At 38.1% G+C, this 21,618-nt stretch overlaps 4 protein-coding genes and 1 non-coding gene across 5 annotated transcripts; all 5 read right to left on the bottom strand.

The window, feature by feature from the left end:
• Positions 1-30: 30 nt before the first annotated feature.
• On the bottom strand, positions 31-3,612 carry LOC134328411 (histone H2A-like). The gene is made up of 2 exons (XM_063009509.1): positions 3,575-3,612; positions 31-418 (listed from the first exon to the last, which is right to left on the bottom strand). The coding sequence occupies exons 1-2, from the start codon at positions 3,610-3,612 to the stop codon at positions 31-33; spliced, it is 426 nt and encodes a 141-aa protein (XP_062865579.1).
• Positions 3,613-10,064: 6,452 nt separating this feature from the next.
• LOC134328410 (uncharacterized) lies at positions 10,065-20,916 on the bottom strand. Its single transcript, XM_063009508.1, has 6 exons — positions 20,865-20,916; positions 20,520-20,702; positions 20,196-20,440; positions 17,788-17,809; positions 15,751-16,007; positions 10,065-10,406 (listed from the first exon to the last, which is right to left on the bottom strand). The coding sequence occupies exons 1-6, from the start codon at positions 20,914-20,916 to the stop codon at positions 10,065-10,067; spliced, it is 1,101 nt and encodes a 366-aa protein (XP_062865578.1).
• Positions 13,561-13,971, bottom strand: LOC134328959 (histone H3). Its single transcript, XM_063010200.1, has one exon. The coding sequence runs from the start codon at positions 13,969-13,971 to the stop codon at positions 13,561-13,563; it is 411 nt and encodes a 136-aa protein (XP_062866270.1).
• Positions 14,641-15,027, bottom strand: LOC134329001 (histone H2A-like). Its single transcript, XM_063010242.1, has one exon. The coding sequence runs from the start codon at positions 15,025-15,027 to the stop codon at positions 14,641-14,643; it is 387 nt and encodes a 128-aa protein (XP_062866312.1).
• trnak-uuu (transfer RNA lysine (anticodon UUU)) lies at positions 17,852-17,924 on the bottom strand. The gene has a single exon. It is a non-coding gene; the product is annotated as a tRNA-Lys (tRNA).
• Positions 20,917-21,618: the final 702 nt, after the last annotated feature.

Below are 21,618 nucleotides of genomic sequence, written 5' to 3'. Positions count from 1 at the left end.
GAGCCTTTTGGTTATAACACGAGAGCGACTTTACTTGGCCTTGGATGGTTTCTCGGTCTTCTTGGGCAACAGAACAGCCTGGATGTTAGGCAGCACACCGCCCTGAGCGATGGTTACACCTCCAAGCAGTCTGTTCAACTCCTCGTCGTTACGCACGGCCAACTGCAGATGACGAGGGATGATACGAGACTTCTTGTTATCTCTGGCGGCGTTACCAGCCAACTCGAGGATCTCAGCGGTCAGATACTCCAGCACGGCAGCCAAGTAGACAGGAGCTCCAGCTCCCACACGCTCGGCGTAATTACCCTTACGTAGCAGTCTGTGAACACGGCCCACGGGGAACTGAAGTCCGGCACGAGATGAACGAGTCTTGGCCTTAGCTCTAGCCTTACCACCGGTCTTCCTTTTTAAATATGATCTTTATTAAGACATGATTTTCAGAACAAAGTTATTATCATTACATTACAATCAGAACAAGATACAGAACACAGCAATAACACATACAAAACATAAAATCTATTACATACAAATTTTTACAACTTAAGTATCGACCATGGAAATTTTTTCTTAGCTTTAAGATCTTCAGTTCGCAACCGTCTTAAGTGACAAACAATCTGTTTAAAAACAATGTCAGCACTTATATTAATTTGGTCTATAATTATTTTGCATCTTGTTTTCCAAATCTTTGTATTCACCACACAAATAATTAGCCAGTAAAATTCTTCAATATTTGTATGTACATTATCAAAAATACCATACATTATTGTTCTCATATTTATATCAAAATCCAAATTTAATGTTTTTACTTTATTCCAAATGTTGGTGGTTCTTGTACAGTTCAACAAAAGATGTTCAATTGTTTCTTCTTCCAGACAACCATGTATAGGACATTTAGTGGTGGTGACATAGCAACTCCATTTCACAATTGTTCTAACAGGTAGTCTATGATTTATTATTAGCCACATAGTGTCTCTTATATTTTCAGAAATATTTTTAGAGAGTATGTTCTTTATTATTATCTTACTTTCATTTAAATCTATCTGTCTATACTGTAAGGTTTCTCCATGATAAAATGTATTAATTAATTTATAAATTTCTTTATTTGATAAGTTAATCCAGTCAATATTTAAGTTTGTATGCTTAAATGTGAAATCACCATAAATAAGTTTATAATAAAATACATCTTTTCTTTTCTTTCCTTTTTGTTTCAACCATTCAGATTCCTTTAGTATCCACTTAGCCTTCCTTTCCATTGCTTGTGCTATGTTTTTACAAAATGCAATTTTTAATTTAATGCCTAAGTCGATTGCTCCTAACCCTCCTTGTAACTTTGGTTTAAACAAAAGGGTTCGTTTTGTTACCTCCCTATTTGTATTCCATATAAATTTAATACACAATTTGTTCAGGCGATTAATACATTTTTCATCTGGTGGAAAAACAGTAGCAAGAAATAATAATTTAGATAAAATAAAGGTTTTAATAATATGTATGCGAGTTTTATAGTTAGAGCCTTTGAATTTGTCCAGTTCATGTTTCACTGACTCTTCTTTCTTTTCCCAGTTTAGTTCACGTGCTCTATCTTTAGATACATATATACCCAGTACTTTTATTTCTTCTTTTATATTAACTTCTAGATAGGGTTGTGTATTTCCTCCTATCCAAATACCTTCTGTTTTCATTTGGTTAAGTTTTGCACCTGCTATTATTTCATATTCATTAAAATAGTCTTTTAATATATTGTATTCAAATTGGTTTTTAATAAAGACTGTTATATCATCAGCATAAGCTGAGATTTTAATTATGTTGTTCTTAGAAAGTTTTATACCTTGTATTCTTGGGTCATGCTTGATTTTATTTAGAAGAGGGCTAATAGCTAGTACATAAAGGGCTGCACTTAAGGGGCAGCCTTGTTTAACTCCCCGTTCCACTAAGAAGGAATCTGTCAAAACACTGTTTACTTTTACTTGTGTCACAGATGTTTTATATAATAGCTTAACCATATGTATAAATTCAGGAGGAAACCCATAGTGTTCCAACACCAACCAAAGATATTCTCTAGATATTAAATCAAAAGCCTTCTTTTGGTCAAGAGCAATAATAAAATAATCGTTAATGTTTTTCGTAATTAATCGTAATTTTGTTTTCTAAAATGTTAATTTGTTTTGCACTTCTTGGCCACCGTACAAGGTACTAAACTAATCAAAATACAATGTTTTTCCTGCCTCTCTCTCTACTGTTACCAGGAGAAAACGTCATGAATAACAAAAAAAAAAAAAAAACAGGGCTTTACCCCCTACTCTGCTTTTAGGTTCGATTAAAATAATAATAAAAAATTACATAACTAAGTTAAACTTTTAACTACCAGAGAAGATACACAACACGACATAAAAAAACTTTGGCGGTTTGTCTGGTTGGTGGCGCAGGAGGGGAAGAGATGACTCCCGCTCAGCCAAAACAAAGTACATGCTCTGAGCTTCTCAGGAATGGAGTTCCAGAGTTTGGGACCAGATATACTAAAAGCCCTGTCACACAGAACGAAGCCTGAAAGGGGGACAACAAGTATGTTCTTATCTGATGACCAAAGTGAACGAGTAGGTGAGTGTGGATGAAGTAAATCAGTGAGATATGTAGGTGCTTGGCCATGCAAGGCCTTAAAAACCAACAAAAGAACCTAATATTGAATGTGGTATTGGATGGGTAGCCAGTGGAGCTGTTTAAGTGTAGGAGTTATGTGATCACGTGATCTTGTATGTGTTAGGACCCTCGATGCTGAATTTTGTACATGCTGTAGCCTCTTCAGCCCGGAGACAGGGAGCCCATAAAGAACAGCATTACAATAGTCTAGTCGGGAAGTGATTAGTGCATGAATGAGAGTTTCAGTTACAGAGAATGAAAGAAAGGAGCGCAGTCTAGAGATGTTCTTAAGGTGAAAATCAGCAGTTTTAGCAACATTTTTTATGAGATTCAAAAGAAAGAGTGGAGTCTAGAATGACACCAAGATTGCGGACCTGAGACAGGGAAGAATTGGTAAAATCTGGGAATTTCAACATATCATATTACTTTTTACAATTCTCCAAAAGTGCCACCAGAGGGCGGCAACACAAAAAAAATTTAAACATAGGTTACAAGATCTCGTTTTACTATAATGTTACGATTCCTTTTGATGGTATAGGGGTATTGATGGGGTCAGTATCTAAAAAAATAACCTTTTGTAAAGTACCAGACTAGCAGAGAGCGAACAGACCCAGACACAAACTCTGGATTGTACTGACTTTTTACTGGAAAAAATGAGAAAAACAATTCACAAAACAGATATTTATGGTACAATCTATAAATAAAATATATACAATATAAATTTACATAATAAAGAAAAAAAAACATGAGGCTCTGGGCTTAGGTGGTGCTAAAGCAAAGAAAATAATAAAACATAACAAATTCCCTAACAAACAAAAGACAAAACAAAACCTAGCTACACTAGGATTATCTGTCTTAACAAAAATACATGTACAACTTAATGTATTTAGACAGATGGCTTCTTACCTGTAGCAATATGTATGGGCTTGCCCTTACTTACCTGCCCAGGCCCTGAAATACAACCACCTGACTGTACATAGTGACGGTACATTTAATTTAGCTGAAACACTGAGCAGGAGGCACAGACACATACACACACAAATACAAGGGTTCGACTTCCTTTACAATTTCTAGCGACGGCATGAGGAAACACAAAACAATCCGTATGTACTTCAGCTAAATTAACACAAAGTTACAAAAAAAACCTGAAAATTCTCACCACCGATGATAATCGGCACTCGCACAATATACAACAAAACAAGTTACTTGATTGTCACCATGTCAATGGAGATTGCTACCAGGATGAGTATTTGTTTTCGACTGAAAATCTTTTTCGACTAATCCTCACGTCACTTATATGACTTAAACAATTTATCAGTTCCCGCCTCAGCGTTGTCCTGCTTTGCGGATCATCAGGCATGACAATCTCTAAAAGCGGCTCATGCATTTGGACAGAGAGAGTGTTAATCACCATGGAGCATAAACATTTACCAATAAAATAAACCCATACGTGCACAAAGATTCTTTATTTTTTACCAAGATTTTATATTATCATTTCATATTGATATTTTACAATTCTCCAAAAGTGCCACAAGAGGGCGACATCACAAACACTTTTAACATGGTCACAAGATTTTATATTTCCATATCATATTACTTTGCTTCAAAAGTGCCACAAAGATTTAACAATAGAACAGTAAATTTGAGTCTGGATCAAAAGATCTTGTGACCATGTTGGAGGAAAATATAACATACTATATTTAATATATAAGCTGGACGGACGAAGCACGTTCAGAGTGGCAGTTAACTTTAGTAAGAGTAAAGGAGAAGGTCCACTGTAACTGAAAGTCATCTCCTCCCTACAGCATCAGTTTCATAACACTGATTGGAGCATGTTTTTGTCTCAAGCCTCCATGGACAAAGACTTGGACATGTACACTTCATTTGTAATATACTATATAAACTAGATGTCACCTCTGTCAAGCATGTGAAAACCTTCCCCAATCAGAAGCCCTGGATGAATGCAGAGGTTTGTCCTCTGCTGAAAGCACGAGACGCTGCGTTCAGATCGGGTGACACTGAGGCCTACAGCTTAGCCAGGGCAAATCTGAAACAGAGCACCAGAACAGCCAAACACACATACAAACCGTCTGTTGAGGAAAACTTCCACAACTCTGACCCCCGGCATATGTGGAAGGGCATCCAAACTCTCACAAGTTATGGGCCATCCCAACCAACCTCTTCATCCAACAGTGCCTCCCTACCGATGAGCTAAACAGGTTTGTGTACACAATATGACCAGTACCGTAAAACAGGGTTTACTAAGCTCAGCTTAAGTAAGCAACAAATGCACACAGATGCCAAGATGCTCTATGCACTAATGTTTGTGTTCAGCTCAAGTGTAACCTGCCGACAGCAGTAAGTGGAAGGAACGAGACGGGTGCCATTGTCACTGTTAAAGCATAATGAGTAAAACTAGGAAGAACTTCAGAGAAGGCAATTAATTTCACAATGATTAATTAATAATAATTAGAACAGCTAATAGGTGTGTTTGCAGTGGAATTACGTACATGTTGCTTGGTGTATTTGACTAGACAAAGTGAGCTTGCATGATCACACCAATTATTCACTTGTGTTTATCAGCAAGTTTTACTTTCAGGTGCAGGTAAAACCAGGCTGTAGTAATTATACATATCTGTGAAGTTTAACTGTGTAATAGTTGTTCACCAAGTGAAATGGCCTACAGCAGTGTTGAATAATATAGTCTTTTTCCATGTTTAAATGAGCAGTTCATATTACAGCGCAATAATGTTTTAAACTGGCACAGTCCCTTTTTTACATGAATATGACCATGACCATGTCATATTCTTATTCAGTTGTATTCTGGACTCTGCAAAATTGCAGTAAAGTTGAATCTAATCTAATATTTGTTATTTAAGTAAAAAGAAACCTGTCTGTGTCCTTGTTATTTGCTTTAATTGCTTTTTTTAAATCATTTTAAATGTTGTATTGCATATACAGAACTTAACCTGATTTAGGATTGATGTATGAGTGATTCCAGTGTGATGCATAATGTCATAAATCAATATCTGATTTATTATAGTAGGCTTTCTTTGTGATATTAGAACATGATCTGCAGGACTGGTAGGTAAACTGCTGCTGCTTTCCTTGTCAACTCTTATCAAATGTATCAAATCAAACTTATTTACTAGATCAAAGAGGAGTTCCGTCATATTACGACAATTGCCCTGGAAGAGACGTTCATGCTTAATCTCGATGGGTACACATCACGTCTTCTGCAGCTAATGCGTGCCAGAGGAGGAGCTGCTGGTGCTGAGATGCGTCCTCTCCTATCCACTGTAAATGAGGTACTTTTTAATTTGACACTTTTACAATGGGTGTAATTAGCTCGAGGTGTTAAGTCCCTGTGTAACAAAGCTAATGTTGTTTCAAGGGTTATATGGACTGTAATGTACAAACACCACAATCATTTACTTATTAAATCATTTACTGATTATTTAATTGAAGGGGAATAAGGGTAAAACGTGGGATAAATGTTTGTAGGGTTAGTAGTGTTAATTTTTAACCAAAAAAGGTTTGTTGTACTTACAGGTTTGCACCAGGCATACAGGCAGCTGTGCTGGGAGTCAAAGGACCCGAGCACTGATGGTTAATGGGATTTATATAATTGTGATTGTCTCAATGTAATTGTCATAGACCAATGACTTTTTGATAGTGGTGAACTTAGGAAATGCTATGTTACCTATAGTTGGTTTGGTCCAAACCCTCATGAGTATTTAAGGGAAAAAAAGGAGTTTGTTTGGTTGGGCATGTGGGAGTTGTAATGGTGGTGTAATAATTGAGATGCACTGAAGTTTAGTTTAAAGTTTGTTTATTAGTTTAGGCCAGGTTTGAGTGTATGAATATCTTGGTGAAATAAATTTTTATGTTTAATATTTTGTACCTGTTTTTTTTTTTTGGATTGGGAGAAATAACACCCTGAGTTCCTGATCTTGAGAGGGGAGCTGTGCTATAACTGCCCTCATGCTCTGAACCCAACTTTCCAACAAAGACAGAGTGCAAAGACAAATTTCACTATGCTTTAATGTAGATGTGATGAATAAAGGCTGAATTATTAACGTCTCCTTACCATTGCAGAGTGTTGAGTAAAAAGGGATGCAGTTATCTGTTACCTTATCGAGTACCTTGGGGAACATCAAGAAGAGCTTTTTCAAGAAGATACTTACAGGATTACACACATACTTGTTTTATATTTAAAATTCCTTTGCTTTTTTACTTTTCAACATGAAGAATGAATGTGAGCTCCACGTGGACCAAACCATGAAGGTGCTTGTGATCCATAATCCAATTGCTGAGAATGAGTTGGTAGACGTGTCTATTCTGATAGAGGACAACCCGGATGTGGAAACCAAGCCCGGGCATGCATGCTGGTAATGGGATTGATCAATGGCCTCAAGTACCTTGAACCTTGAGTTTCCTGTGAAGCTGAAATATACATTTGAAAGATTCCAGAAACTTAATCTGGAACTTGATGGAGGAAAAACTGTACAAGAAGGTTTACAGTCTCAAGAGGAAGTTTAATATCAAACATGGTCACAGACTAATTTGAATTTGAATTGTTTAATAAACTATACAAAGTACAGAGGATCTTTTGTGCTTCATGTCTTTATTTTATTAAAACATGATTAATTCTACAATATAAATACTGAACCTGTGTAGGACAATATTTTTAAGTAAAGCTAAACTTTCCTGAATAAGTAATGGCTAATTGGTCATATAGATTAATTAATAGATCATACAATGTCTTATTTCACTTATATGGCTTTTATTGATACACAGCTGAGATCACTTTCACTTTAACCAAGATGTGTCTGACTTTGAAGTGTGTTCATGAAACGTTATGCTTTAGCAGAATATGACTTATAACGTCCCATTTCTCACAATACAGTGAAATATACAAACACATTTTTAACACAGATGTCACTTTATAAGACTTTATAAGTCAGTATTGTTCAGCACAGAAGAATCTGAAAACTTTTTTACTCAATTTTTAGTTATTAATTTGTTTAATGTATTCATTGTTTATTTAGTTAATCACTCATTCATGACCCTAACACCCAATTTAACAAAACATTAATGGCTCTAGCAGTCCAGGTGAGACATATCCACCTATTTTACTTACATTTTTTACTCTCTCACAAACACACTTCTGCAAAAGCTAGCAACAAACACAAGCGTTGTCAATTTATATATTACACATTCCTAAACACAATTTTACCTTCATGTTTTATTCACCCAACACCTCCTCCTACACCGCTGCAGGTGTTTTAGATGTTTTTTTTTTTTTATCCTAACGTGTCTCTAATGCTACTTTCACAAGCACTGAAAGGTTTCTAAAGCTATTTGTTTGTTTTATTTCAATTTCACTACTTTTACCTAATATGAATTCTTTATTATACACTGCTCTATTCTCCCACACTGTCTCATATCCTAGTATGGGTTATTTTTTGGGCTACATTTTCATGTCTCTAATGGCTATTTGTCACACCTAATTGTACAATATTAAAAAATGCGACAAATATGGCGATTATAGTACTTTGTAATAGGGTTAAGAGTTGCATAGAAGCCCTGTTGAATTTTGTGTGTGTGTGTCAGAATGCATATAAATGGAGCCACTTAATGCTGTTTAATGATAATAGTTGACCATTACACTCTCAGCTTAAACAAAACTTCAATCCTAACAATAATAACGAGACGATATTTTAAGTGTATCCAGAGCGGTAGAGAGAACAGAGTGGTAACACTCCCATAGAGAACCGTTGTAATGTTTTTTTTTTTTTTACTAATTTTACTGGAGTAATATTTTACCTTGGATATCTCTACTTTAACTCAACTACATTCTGTACCTTCTCCAGCACTTACATTAGACAAAATGAACTTGTGCATATTCACAATGAATTCATTAATGTATTACATGTAGGAATCAAGGTTATAACAGTTTTGGATTTTTCATTATAGTTTAGTTTTATTTCGTTGTGACTTTTTTCTCTCTAATTTAGTTAGTTTTAATAAGTTTTTATAATGGGTTTGCTAGTTCTTTTTAATTTTTATTATTGTTTTAATGCTTAGTTTTAGTTTAGTTTTTATTAGTTCTAGTATTAGTTTTAGGTTTTTTTTATACTTTGGGCCATTTTTCAGGTGTAGGATTCAAAAAGGTCAGAGTAAGTATTGTGTAATAAAAACTCAACAAAAGATACCATTTAAAAATGTTTTTCAAATACTGTTGAACAACCAACTGTCCACAAAAACTGTAACAGTCCACAAGATATCAGCCGTAAGTGCAAAATGTGTATAATACTGCTGCTGAAATGTAGTTGTTGACAGTTACCATCTTTCAGTCAGTTATTTAAAATGAGTCTGTTCACATGAACTGGTAAAAGTTCATGAATGTTAAGTGCACTATAGGGGCGCAGGGAGCGAGTGCGTAGGGAAGCTATCAGAAGTTCTGTTCATCAGAGTTCTGCTTCATGCACTTTTAAGAAACAAAAATTACCACAGAGACGCAAATTTACGTGACACAAACAGCTCAATAAAAATAGTTTGATTAAAAAAATCTCCTCGATTGTTTTTTAATCGCGATTAAAATTTTTAACGCTTTAATCGCGTTAATTACCGCGATTAACGACAGCCCTAATAATAATATAAACTAATTCATGACACATCAGAAAAACATCAACTTAACTTTTGCTGTGGTCATTTTGCAGGCTAGCGTGGAGAGCAGAAACGGAATGTAAACATGAAGTGCCGTCAGGGAGCCCAATCCCCCCAATCTCAATCCGCTCCCTACTCACTCCCCCTCTTCACTCCGCCTCTGTTTGCGCGTTCACGTGGAGGGTCCCTCTGTAGTGGAGTGTTAGTGAGGAGGGAGCGGATTGGGAAAGACCGCATGAGGTACAGTACGGTGCTCGAGTGGAAAACATCGATTTCATATCAGTTCACAATGCTCATGAATAAAATGATGAACACGAAAACGAAGGCTATTCTTTCTATAATATTAGTACGTTCTCGTTAGTTTTGTAAACGCCTAATACAGTTACAGTTAGTTATCGTTTTTTTTTTTTTTTTTAACAGCACCGGGTTTGTTTGGCGAGATCAAGGAGTGTAGCATCTCTCTCTCTACGGCTCTGAGTGTATTATAATAACTTTAAGAGTACAGTGACATTTTATTGTGTAATCTCCTAAACTCACCACATAGTGACAGTCGTGGACAAACCGTGAAAAACAAGTGACCAAAAATAGTAATATATTAATAAATATAAAAAAATAAAGTATTATAAACATGTGAGGCTATCTAGATAATGTGTATGACATATTCAGATCTAATATTTAAAAAGAAGAAAATTCTCTTAACTTGATAAGATGGGTGGCTCTTAAAAGAGCCGTTGGTTTGCCAGAGCGACTAAGGCGCTTTACTTGGAGCTGGTGTACTTGGTGACGGCCTTGGTACCCTCGGACACGGCGTGCTTGGCCAGCTCACCGGGAAGCAGCAGGCGCACGGCGGTCTGGATCTCCCTGGAGGTAATGGTGGAGCGCTTGTTGTAGTGAGCCAGACGAGAGGACTCACCAGCGATACGCTCGAAAATGTCGTTGACGAAGGAGTTCATGATGCCCATAGCCTTGGAGGAGATCCCGGTATCAGGGTGGACCTGTTTCAGGACCTTGTACACGTAGATAGCGTAGCTCTCCTTCCTGGCCTTTCTGCGCTTCTTGCCTCCTTTGCCGGCGGTCTTGGGGACGGTTTTCTTGGAACCCTTCTTGGGCGCGGCCTTCGCTGGTTCGGGCATGATGCTGCTGTTTCCTCTAGAACAAACTGCAAGTGACTGTAGACGCTCTACACGCCCGCTTTATTAACCCTGCATGCTGAGTAAGCCAAGTTGGAACACGTAACTCTGATTGGTCCAAGCTCCTGGGTTTCTATTGGACAGACAACATACCGTTCCACGCCCCCTTCTGCCCCATTCACTAGAATCTGTTCTTTGTTGTCTTTTCCCGCTTAATCTGAGGTCGATACATGTTTTAAAACCGAATATAAAAGAATCAATAGCAATATTTTATTTATCAATATTTTATAGTTAGGATAAATAGATAGATAATTTTTTGTTTGTTTTTTAAGCGAAGCATTCGGACACAATGTTTTACTGTATTTTACACAAAGATCGTGTTAATGATTGTAGTGTAATCTACAGTATAGCTGTACATTGGTAGTATGCAAACACGCCGTTTGAAGGCTAAACGAGAGATCTGATAGTAAACGTAATATTAACACTACTAATGATAACGCCAAGCTTTTAGGGCTACATAAGTGAACTGATAAAAAATGCATCAGTGAATGTGTTATTTTTATTTATAATGATGCTTTCAAGCTATGGGGGCTAAACGAGTGATCTGCACATCTACAAACGCATCAGTGAACGTGCTATTACTAAACACTAATAATAATATAATAAACAAGAAGGAATTTCTCTTTTGTAGAAAATATGGGTGGCTCTTAAAAGAGCCGTTGTGTTAGCGTGGAGGTCTGAACGTTTAACCCCCGAATCCGTACAGGGTGCGTCCCTGGCGTTTCAGAGCGTACACCACGTCCATTGCGGTGACGGTCTTTCTCTTGGCGTGCTCGGTGTAGGTGACGGCATCACGGATGACGTTCTCAAGGAAAACCTTGAGCACACCGCGGGTCTCCTCGTAGATCAAGCCGGAAATACGCTTCACACCACCACGGCGAGCCAAACGGCGGATGGCGGGTTTAGTAATACCCTGGATGTTATCACGGAGAACTTTGCGGTGACGCTTAGCGCCTCCTTTTCCAAGACCTTTGCCGCCCTTTCTTTTTTTTTTTATTTAATATTTTATTTACAATTTTAAAATCTTCCACAATTCAGAGTCCTTAAATAAAACATTCATTGTTCGTATTCTTTTCAGTTCAGTTCTTATATTTTTATAAACATTCTCTGCTGAAACAAATTGTTGGTCAATAGTCATTCTGCATCTTGTTTTCCATAATTTAGACTTCACAATACACAGTACTAACCACAAGAAGTCATGTTTATCTTTAGGCATGATTTCATCAAAAATACCGAAACAGACGGACTTCATATGAATTTTAATCTCAAGACCTAAATTTTCCATTTTGCTCCATACTTCTTGGGAACGATAACACTCTAGAATAAAATGTTCTAAAGTTTCCTCTGTCTGGCATTTTGGCATAGGGCACATGTTTGTCTTCACAAAACAACTCCACTTCACTACAGATCTCACTGGAAATCTCCTCACTGCTACAAACCATGTAATATCCCTTAACTTCTCGGATATTTTTTTACATAAGATATTATTTACACATTCTTTCTTTTCTTCCTCTCTAAGGCCTCTAAAATCCACTATATTACAATATTTCAATATTTCAATATTTCAATATTTGCCGCCCTTCCCTCTTCCGGACATCGTTACTGCTCTCGTCGAGATTAAGCGAGTCAATGCAGGACGAGCGTTCACAGCGAGCCTGTTATTTCCCTCTATTGGACCTAGTTGAAGACGATGGGGCGGAGTTAAGCAGCGACCGCCCACTGTGACCGCAGTTGCTCGGAGTAGATCTTATAGAACGTGCTAGTGCCTCCACTGTTTTTCACAGTAAATCGGCTCACGATCCATCCAATGTTTTCCACATAACTATTATTGTAACTGATGTACGCTGTGCAGTTTTTAGGAATGCTTTGCCAACAGGATAAAAAAGAAACAAACAAAGAAACAAAAGAAAAAAGAAAAAAATTCAACAGGGCTTTTATACAACACTAAAACCTATTATAATGTAGTAGATCCGCAATATTTGTCTCAGTTTTAATATTGTACAATTAGGTGGGACAAATAGCCATTAGAGACATGACAATGTAGCCAATAAAATCTATACCAGGGGATAATGTTCAGTTTATGATCAAAATGGTAGTTGAAATAAGAAAATTTAGAGTAAAATTTGAGTAAATTAGAGAGAGAGAGAGAGAGATGTCTGAGTAAAAAAAAAACTGAAAAAAAAAATTACAAAATGAAAACATTAAACAAAAAAAATAAAAAATGTGTAGTTGTAGAACTTACAGCACAAATGTGTAACACTAAATAAAATGAATGTCAGTGTATTGTAATATGTAAAGATTTTAGTCTATGACAAGTGGACAGTTAATATATATTTATGTATATATATATATATATATATATAAATATATATATATATATATATATATATATACACACACATAAAAATACATATTATACATACAGAGAAGAAAACACATACATACTCATACACACAGATTTAGTTTGTGTTGTCACATTTTAACGACGAGATGGGAGCCACGCTCCACTAATTGATTCTCCATAACATTATAATTACAGCTACTAGTACTATTACTGCCTATAATACTATTATTACAACAATGTATAATAGAAATAATGCATTATTATGAGTAATTATGATTATTTACAGTTAATATTTTACAATATGTTCAAAATTGTAATTGCTGTGTTAATTACCTATAATAGTATTTTATTATTGACATTAATACATTATTCTGAATAATAATTTACTCTACTACTCATAACGACTATATTACTCGTACTAACTTAATGCTTAACAGAACCCCGTAAACATACACACTATAAAAATTATTAATCAGTATGTTATAATACAATATTATAATTATGTGTTATAAGACGCCACCTGACAATCTTTAATCTGCTGTACTTATGTAACCCGTTTTTACTATTTATAACTGATAAACATAATTAACTTATAACTCGGAACCGACACACGCACACAAATAAATAAAAGAAAATGTTATGAAAAGTGCCCATTTCAGTGGAAGCATGTAAGTGGCTCTTAAAAGAGCCTTTGGGGATAACTGGATGGAGTGGGTTCGTTTAAGCACGCTCTCCGCGAATACGGCGGGCCAGCTGGATGTCCTTAGGCATGATGGTCACCCTCTTGGCATGGATGGCGCACAGGTTGGTGTCCTCGAACAGACCGACCAGGTAAGCCTCACTGGCCTCCTGCAGAGCCATGACGGCAGAACTCTGGAAGCGCAGATCGGTCTTAAAGTCCTGAGCGATCTCTCTAACCAGGCGCTGGAAGGGCAGCTTGCGGATGAGCAGCTCAGTGGACTTCTGATAACGGCGGATTTCACGCAGAGCCACGGTACCTGGCCTGTAACGGTGAGGTTTCTTCACACCGCCAGTAGCCGGGGCGCTCTTGCGGGCAGCCTTAGTGGCGAGCTGCTTCCTCGGCGCCTTACCACCGGTGGACTTACGCGCGGTCTGCTTGGTTCTTGCCATCGCGTCTGGAACTCTGCACTTCACCAACTGTAGGACAGAATATGTTAACCCGCCCAACACGCTCTATTTAAGTACCAGAGCCGCTCCGCGCTCATTGGGCGTCTTGATGAAGCTCTTTTCTCATTGGACGATCGTGCTTACGTCAAATGTCACTTACTGGTCGGCGTTCTGCCACTGCCTCGTTTCAAAAAACAAAGTATTTCCTCTATGCTGTTGGCGGGATTTATAATACTTTCCTTTCTTTCTTTGTGCTTTTAGAACACAGCTTACAATCGCAATTAAAGTATATACCTTTTTAAAAAATATATTATTGAATATTTCGTTCATTTTGCTTATTATTATTTTTGTTCCATGTGTATTACACAAACACGTTTGTTGCACCACTTTTAATCGTCTATATTGTTGGTTTTGCTACTGCAAGTGATCTATAACTTGGCTAATGTATACATATATAGGGATATACGTAAAGATAGATAAATGGGGATAAAAAAAAATAAGTCGTACATATTGATTTGTTAATTTTACCATGTCATAAATCATGTGGTTTCTGCCGTGTGAGTCTATGAAACAATATTACATTTATTTACACATTATCTGAGGAAATTGCACTTTTTCTGTGGAAATGGGTGGCTCTTAAAAGAGCCTTTTGGTTAGAACACGAGAGCGAGTTTACTTGGCCTTGGCTGCTTTCTCGGTCTTCTTGGGCAACAGAACAGCCTGGATGTTAGGCAGCACACCGCCCTGAGCGATGGTTACACCTCCAAGCAGTCTGTTCAACTCCTCGTCGTTACGCACGGCCAACTGCAGATGACGAGGGATGATACGAGACTTCTTGTTATCTCTGGCGGCGTTACCAGCCAACTCGAGGATCTCAGCAGTCAGATACTCCAGCACGGCAGCCAAGTAGACAGGAGCACCAGCTCCCACACGGTGGGCGTAATTACCCTTACGTAGGTGTCTGTGAACACGGCCCACGGGGAACTGAAGGCCAGCACGGGATGAACGAGTCTTGGCCTTAGCTCTAGTCTTACCACCGGTCTTCCCTCGGCCACTCATTTTGATGATCAGATGCGTTCGTCGAACAAAACTGAAGTAAGCTGGGAGAGCGCTCGAAACGGTATGATATAGGCAAACTGCCTCTCTCCTATTGGCTTAGAGCGAAGGCAAAGCTGAGCCAATCCTAAACGCGCCGTCATGTCTCAGGGCAACACATACACGCCCCCTCACATATTGCCCCGCCCCTCCCCCCTCTCTTCTCCTCCGTTCTCCTGCCCGTGTAATGTATGATACAGAAAAGCTTCTCTTAAGCATCAATTACATTATATTATGTCACAATAACATTTACACTAACAATTACACTATGTAAGGTGCTCATATACGTAAATTCACATACATATACACATTTATACGGACAGTTTTAAGGGGATGTGTGACAAAATCATTAATACACATAAAACAAGACCAGTCATACTTAGTGTTTTTAACTCCTTGCTTATCACTCTTTCCACAAAATATGTTTGCATGCATGCTTATATGTATGTATGAGTTTAGGAAACGCGACTCTTTATGGGAAGATATAGGTGGCTCTTAAAAGAGCCGTTTTAATAAAACAAAAGTAATAAAACAGGAACAAGTTTACTTCTTCTTGGGTGCAGCTTTTTTGGCCTTGGTCGCTTTGGGCTTAGCGGTCTTGGGTTTGGCTGCCTTGGCTTTTTTAGGACTCTTGGCTGCCTTCTTAGGGTTCTTGGCTTTCTTAGCGGCCGCAGCGGGTTTCTTGACCTTCTTGGGGGACTTCTTAGCGGCGGGTTTCTTGGCTGTTACCTTCTTGGGCTTCTTTGCAGCTGCGGGTTTCTTTGCGGCCTTTTTCACTTTAGGAGCGGCGGCTTTTTTGGCCGCGGGTTTCTTCACCTCGATCTGCTTCTTGTTGAGCTTGAAAGATCCTGAGGCGCCGGTGCCCTTGGTCTGCACCAGGATGTCCTTGGTCACCAGGCTTTTGACGGCGAGTTTGACGCGGGAGTTGTTCTTCTCCACGTCGTATCCACCTGCAGACAGAGCTTTCTTCAGGGCGGCCAGGGACACGCCGCTCCTCTCCTTGGAAGCGGAAACAGCTTTGACGATCAGCTCGCCGACGCTGGGACCCGCTTTCTTGGGTTTGGCCGCGGTCTTCTTTTTAGGAGCCTTGGCGGGGGCCGAGCTGGCCGGTGCTGGAGCTTCTTCTACCATCGTTGTTTGAGCTAAAACGACACTAAGAAAGAGCGAGTGAAGCGCTGTGCTCTGTTGTACAGAGACTCCTCCCTCTTACGAGAGGGGGCGGGGCTTTATAGCACACATGAGAACTGTGTAGACTCAGCTCGGCCAGCGCAGCGTCTGTGTGCTTCCGTGACACATGCGCACTTGTGTTTTCTCATGGCAAAAAGAGATTAAAATACAAGTCCTGATATAAAATGCGAGGTAATAAAGTGCACGTCGGCCGAACATAAACTCTCTCGTTCATGTAAAAGCCCGCAAAGGGAACCTAACGATGCTCTGTTTCCTTGTGTTCTGCTAAAACAGCACACCGCTCCTGATGCGTAAAGCGACGCAGCGCACATTTCACATCTTATTACACGTAAAAATATGCTGAGGAAACCCGATCTTCTTGTAGACACAGGCTGAAAAGAGCAAACCAGACCTTGGTGTTTTCCACATGCATTTATAAGCGGATGTGAGCTTCCTTTTCTACTAGAAAAATAGGCTGTTTAGTGCGAAGTAAAACACAGCTACCAAGCAGGACTAGGTCGAGTCCAGGGTGCTTAACTGTCATGTAGCTGAAAGAACAAATGGAAAAAAAAAACTAAAACTAAATAATAAACATAACAATTTAGAATAATAATGATGATAACAAGAAGAAAATGTAATGTTAGTCAGAACAAGTCAAAACAACCGTATTCACAATGATGTCTGTTCTAATTAGGAAATTCATGTGTTTCAGCCACAACGATAGCGAACAAGTGTTAACAAGTGTCATAAGCGAATTAGATAAAAACCATGACTGAAATAGATCAGTTTAGGGAATGTCGTGAGTTTCAGCTGTTCATCTTTTACAAAGCGTTTTCCTAGATTAAATGAAAAAAAAAAAAAAAACATCAACAAGTCAAGTACCTCTACTTATATATATATCATATATTTTATATATTATAAGTTATTGCGTGTTTGTCAATTTAAAAACTAAAAATGGTCTTCAACAAATGATTTGAATGAATACAGAGCATTAACGTCATTGTAACACTTACAGATTGACATCATTTTTAATGCTGCGTTTCAGTGAGCAATGACACAACGACTTTCATATTACATGATGCCCTTAAATGATCATAATGTTTCTTTACTGGAGAATGCGGGCATCGATCCCGCTACCTCTCACATGCTAAGTGAGCGCTCTACCATTTGAGCTAATTCCCATAAAAAATAACCCTCTTTTACCCTTTATAAATTGTAATGTAGTAACAGAGCTTTGATGCTGCAACTGTAAGGCCTAAAATAGTGCAGGATCTACCAACTGTTTAGTGCAGTGCAATAACAAAGCGGCTCTGTGAAGCAAGAACTGAAATTATGATGCATGTAATTCATCATAAAATATATGTAGGTATTAATATCTAGAACTCAGTGCATTATTAGGCTGCACATAAATATAGATTTAAACTGTCCTCTATTTACTACAGTGTGTTTGAAACAGCTGGGTGTACAACTAGTCTGTGTGGAGAACATGTTACACATACAGTGTGCTATTATTTCAAGCTGATCAAGTGCATGATATTTTAGTTAGATATATCTCACTAAGTACAAATCCTTTAACTTTCTAAATAAACCACATTGTACAGGACATTAGTGCTTAACAACTCACCCAAACAGAGACTTGAACTCTGGACCTTCAGATTAAAAGTCTGATGCTCTACCGACTGAGCTATTCGGGCCCTACATACTGCTTTATTCCTCACAAGGATGTGACATGAATTAAAAACTTTAACATACGTTGTCCTGTAAAACTGCAATTAATATAAAATGTTTTAATGTTTTTGCAAATATGTGAAATACACCATTTTTATTTTATATGTTGATTTAACTTATTAAGCCAAGCAAAAGAAGTTTCATCCTGAAAAAGTACTTTTAACTGTATTTTTTTTTTATAGTTTGAAACCTTAAGATGAGTCAATTTGACCCATAACCTAACAGGAGGGTTAAACCTTTTGTCACTTCTCGAGTTTGTTTTCGTGACTGAACGTAGTTTGGGAGACCAGAGGAGCTCTCCTGTGATTCCAGTTGGTGATAGATGGTGTAGTGTGTGACCCCCTATCACCGATCAGCCGTGTAGTGTGAAAGCCACACCGACTTGAAAGACTCCCGATTACAAGAGATCCAGTTGTGTAGTGTGAACATAAGATGAATCCCCACTAGACCGTGGATAGTGACACCAGAGTTCCAGCAGCTTTTATTTAAAACAGACCAGTTTTTTTTACATCTGACCATCCGGACAAGTTTTATTTCAACATAAATTAGGAATTCAGAGTTTGTTTGGCAAAAATATCACCGTTTTGTGTAATCTTGTCCTTCAAGACAGTTGCTGCTTTTGTACAGAACAGATTATCTTCGTGGCAAGTACAATTTATTTAGTTATTAGGATTTTAACATTATAATTTACACACTTTGGCTACATTCATGACAGGACAGGTAGTTACTGCTTACACCAGTTAACAAGTTTATTGTCAAACACAGTCACTGATAATTTAGTATATCCAATTTCCTTTACTTGTACGTTTTTCAACTGTGGGGTGAAACTTACACAGACACTGGGAGAACATGCAAACTCGACACATAAAGGACTCTGACCGCCCCACCTGGGGATCGAACCCAGGACCTTCTTGCTGCGAGGAGACAGTGCTACCCACTGCGCCACCACCCACACATCAGTACAAAAAGGCAATAAATAGGTAATGATTTGAACAATATAAAAACACAGACAGACGAATTGTTCTCTGTAATCTAAATTATTTGGGCTTATATATCACTTATAAACCCAAAGTATTAGTGGTTAAGGTACTGGACTGATAATCAGAAGGTTGCTGGTTCAAGCCCCCCAACTGTCAGGCTGTAAGTCAAAGTATTCAAATCAAATCAAGGTTTTATCTGTCACATATATAGTCACAGATAGTACAAACTGGCAGTGAAATGCTTTATTGTAATATTGTAAGTCTCATTGAATAAAAGTGTCTGTTAAATGCAATGTAAATGTAATGTAAAAGATGAGTAAACCACTAGTACTAGGAGCATAAGAAGAACAGGACAAAATTAGAAAAGGTTGTCTTTATTTGTTGATGTCTTCATTTTTTTAATGTTCACAATATTGCAACCAACATTATTAACGTAGATGATTTTTTTTAACATAAGAATGCTGCCAGCTTAACAAAAATATTTACGTTTAATAGTCTTATAAATTAAATGCTTTGTTTTTGGTTACCTCAACACTTTTAACGTGTGCCACCTAAACTACCAGTTGCTGAAGCAATTGCTATGCAGCAGTAAGAAGTCTGAACATGGCAGTGGTGTAGCACATGTGTATTGTTTTATCTGTGATGTATATGATCAGTCAGACTGTGTGGTGCTGTTTCAGGGTGGCAGTCAGTCTTTACCAAATCTTATATCTGTCTGATTTGCATTTTATGACAGGATTGTTTGGCTGGTCTTCCATTAAGCAGCAGAGAAGTGGATGTGCAATTCTAGAGACCCGCTTTACACTGAGGACATTTAACATTAAAATACACTAACTAACTTTCAAGGACATTCAACACAGCCTATTTTGATTCTGAACAACAGGAAACACCCTTGGCACACCTGTCCAACACCGAGCAGACACACACACACACACACACACACACACACACAGTAATTTTAGCAGCTCAAATTGACCTGACTGCATGTCTTTAGACTTGTGAGTGGAAACTGGAGCACCAGGAGGAAACCCAGGGGCGAGGTCTATAATCTTTATTTTATTTGTAAAATAAGTCACTTAACAAGCACAATTTATTAAAAAAAACATGTATTTAACTCATGTAAACAGAACAAAAGCAGCAACTGATTACATTAATAACAATAATAATAATAATTATTTTGGCCATGTTTGTCTGAGGCTGAGTTTCATCCAGTCCGTCCAGTCTTTGTGCTTCTTTCTCCATCTACAGAACTGCTACCTTCTCAAATCTTTCCACAGCTAACCGGAGTCTTTCTCCTAACAGTGTCTGCTGCATTTGCTCCTTCAGTCGGAGCTCCTCGAGTTCTCTGATCTTTCTCATCATTTCTTCTCCTCCTCCCACTGAGCTTTCAGACTTTCCACTTTCAGTCGGTGTTGCTCTGTCTCCATCAGACTGAGCTTTTGTTCCTCCAGCAGGTCGCTCCTGATGTTCTTCACCTCCTCCTGATTTGATTTCAGGAATTCCTGTGTTTTTCAGTCTGAGCATTGAACGTGAGCTCCTTACACAAGTCCTTCGCTATAATATCGTTCTTCTCCATCTCACTGGTCATCCTCAGATTCTTCTTTTTATTGATCATCTCCAGCAGATCTTTTCTCTCGTCCTCCCACATGGTTTCCAGCCTCTGTCTCTCCTCCTTCTCGGCCCTCAGCTGGACCTTCAGCTCCTTCTTCCCGTTTCTCCCAGTACTGCAGCATCTCAGGAACGACCGCAGTCGGTCTTCAACAGCTGTACATGTCACGGTTGTAGCGAATAATCAAACTGTTTTAATAAACGTAGCGCACAGTCGTACAGCAACAAGTCTCTTGATCTGTCAAATCGAAATGAGGCTGAAATGCACAGTGCCGCCTTATATAGGCTGGTTGTACTTGTGACGTCATCTCTCTAAACCAGGGGTCTCAGACTCGCGGCCCGCAGGCCGATATTTTGTGGCCCCCGACATAACGTCAAAGTTCATTGTTAGTGTGGCCCGCACGGTTTTCTCACATGCACCTATTTTGCCGAGTCGTTGCGCAACTCTTTACTCTTCGCATTTTATTATTTTTTTCACTTAGCAACGTATTAGCAACGTCACTTGGCTGAAACGTGATTCAGAGCGACACCAAGTGGAAGAAAAATATATCCTGTCAGCCAGTGCAAGGTACAGAGGACAGAAAGGTGCGATCGGAAAAGAAAACAAATTTACCAAGAACAATTTAATCAAAAAGAGCAAGAATTTAAAATATATAAAACAGACAATGCACTTGATATTAAGAATTAAGAGAGGTGAAGTAACATGGACACCAGAGTTAGCTCAGTGGCAGAGAGATTTGGTAGAGCAGAAGGATGTGTAGGATGTTAACAAAAAGAATAAAATCTAGATCACTTTATTTATGAATGTGAAATTCCTCTAAGAATATATAGAAAGGGCTTTCTGAATAATATCCCAAACACTCAGGTACTGGGCAGAGGTGGAAAGAGTACTAAAATGTTGTACTCAAGTAAAAGTACTACTACTTTAAATAATTTTTACTGAAATACGAGTAAAATTACTATTCTAAAAACCTACTCAAGTAAAAAAGAAAACTCATTTAAAACGTACTCAGAGTAAACGTTACTTCGTTACTTGTGTTAGTAAAAAAAAAATTCTTAACAGCAGGGGGGG

The sequence above is a fragment of the Trichomycterus rosablanca genome, chromosome 15 (assembly GCF_030014385.1).
Source record: "Trichomycterus rosablanca isolate fTriRos1 chromosome 15, fTriRos1.hap1, whole genome shotgun sequence".
NCBI classification, from domain to species: Eukaryota; Metazoa; Chordata; class Actinopteri; order Siluriformes; family Trichomycteridae; genus Trichomycterus; species Trichomycterus rosablanca.
This window is presented reverse-complemented; position numbering and strand designations above follow the sequence as displayed.

Bases quoted from the DNA above. Each gene is read 5' to 3' on its own strand.
- LOC134328959 (XM_063010200.1), bottom strand. From the start codon at position 13,971: ATGGCAAGAACCAAGCAGACCGCGCGTAAGTCCACCGGTGGTAAGGCG.
- LOC134328411 (XM_063009509.1), bottom strand. From the start codon at position 3,612: ATGTACAGTCAGGTGGTTGTATTTCAGGGCCTGGGCAG. The intron at 419-3,574 runs GTAAGTAAGGGC...GTCTTAATAAAG, and splicing joins GTATTTCAGGGCCTGGGCAG to ATCATATTTAAAAAGGAAGA.
- LOC134328410 (XM_063009508.1), bottom strand. From the start codon at position 20,916: ATGTCGGGGGCCACAAAATATCGGCCTGCGGGCCGCGAGTCTGAGACC. The intron at 20,441-20,519 runs GTGAGATGGAGA...TGAAAAACACAG, and splicing joins GAAGAATCTGAGGATGACCA to GAATTCCTGAAATCAAATCA. The intron at 17,810-20,195 runs GTAGCAGTTCTG...TGGTTTATTTAG, and splicing joins CTGTGGAAAGATTTGAGAAG to AAAGTTAAAGGATTTGTACT.
- LOC134329001 (XM_063010242.1), bottom strand. From the start codon at position 15,027: ATGAGTGGCCGAGGGAAGACCGGTGGTAAGACTAGAGCTAAGGCCAAG.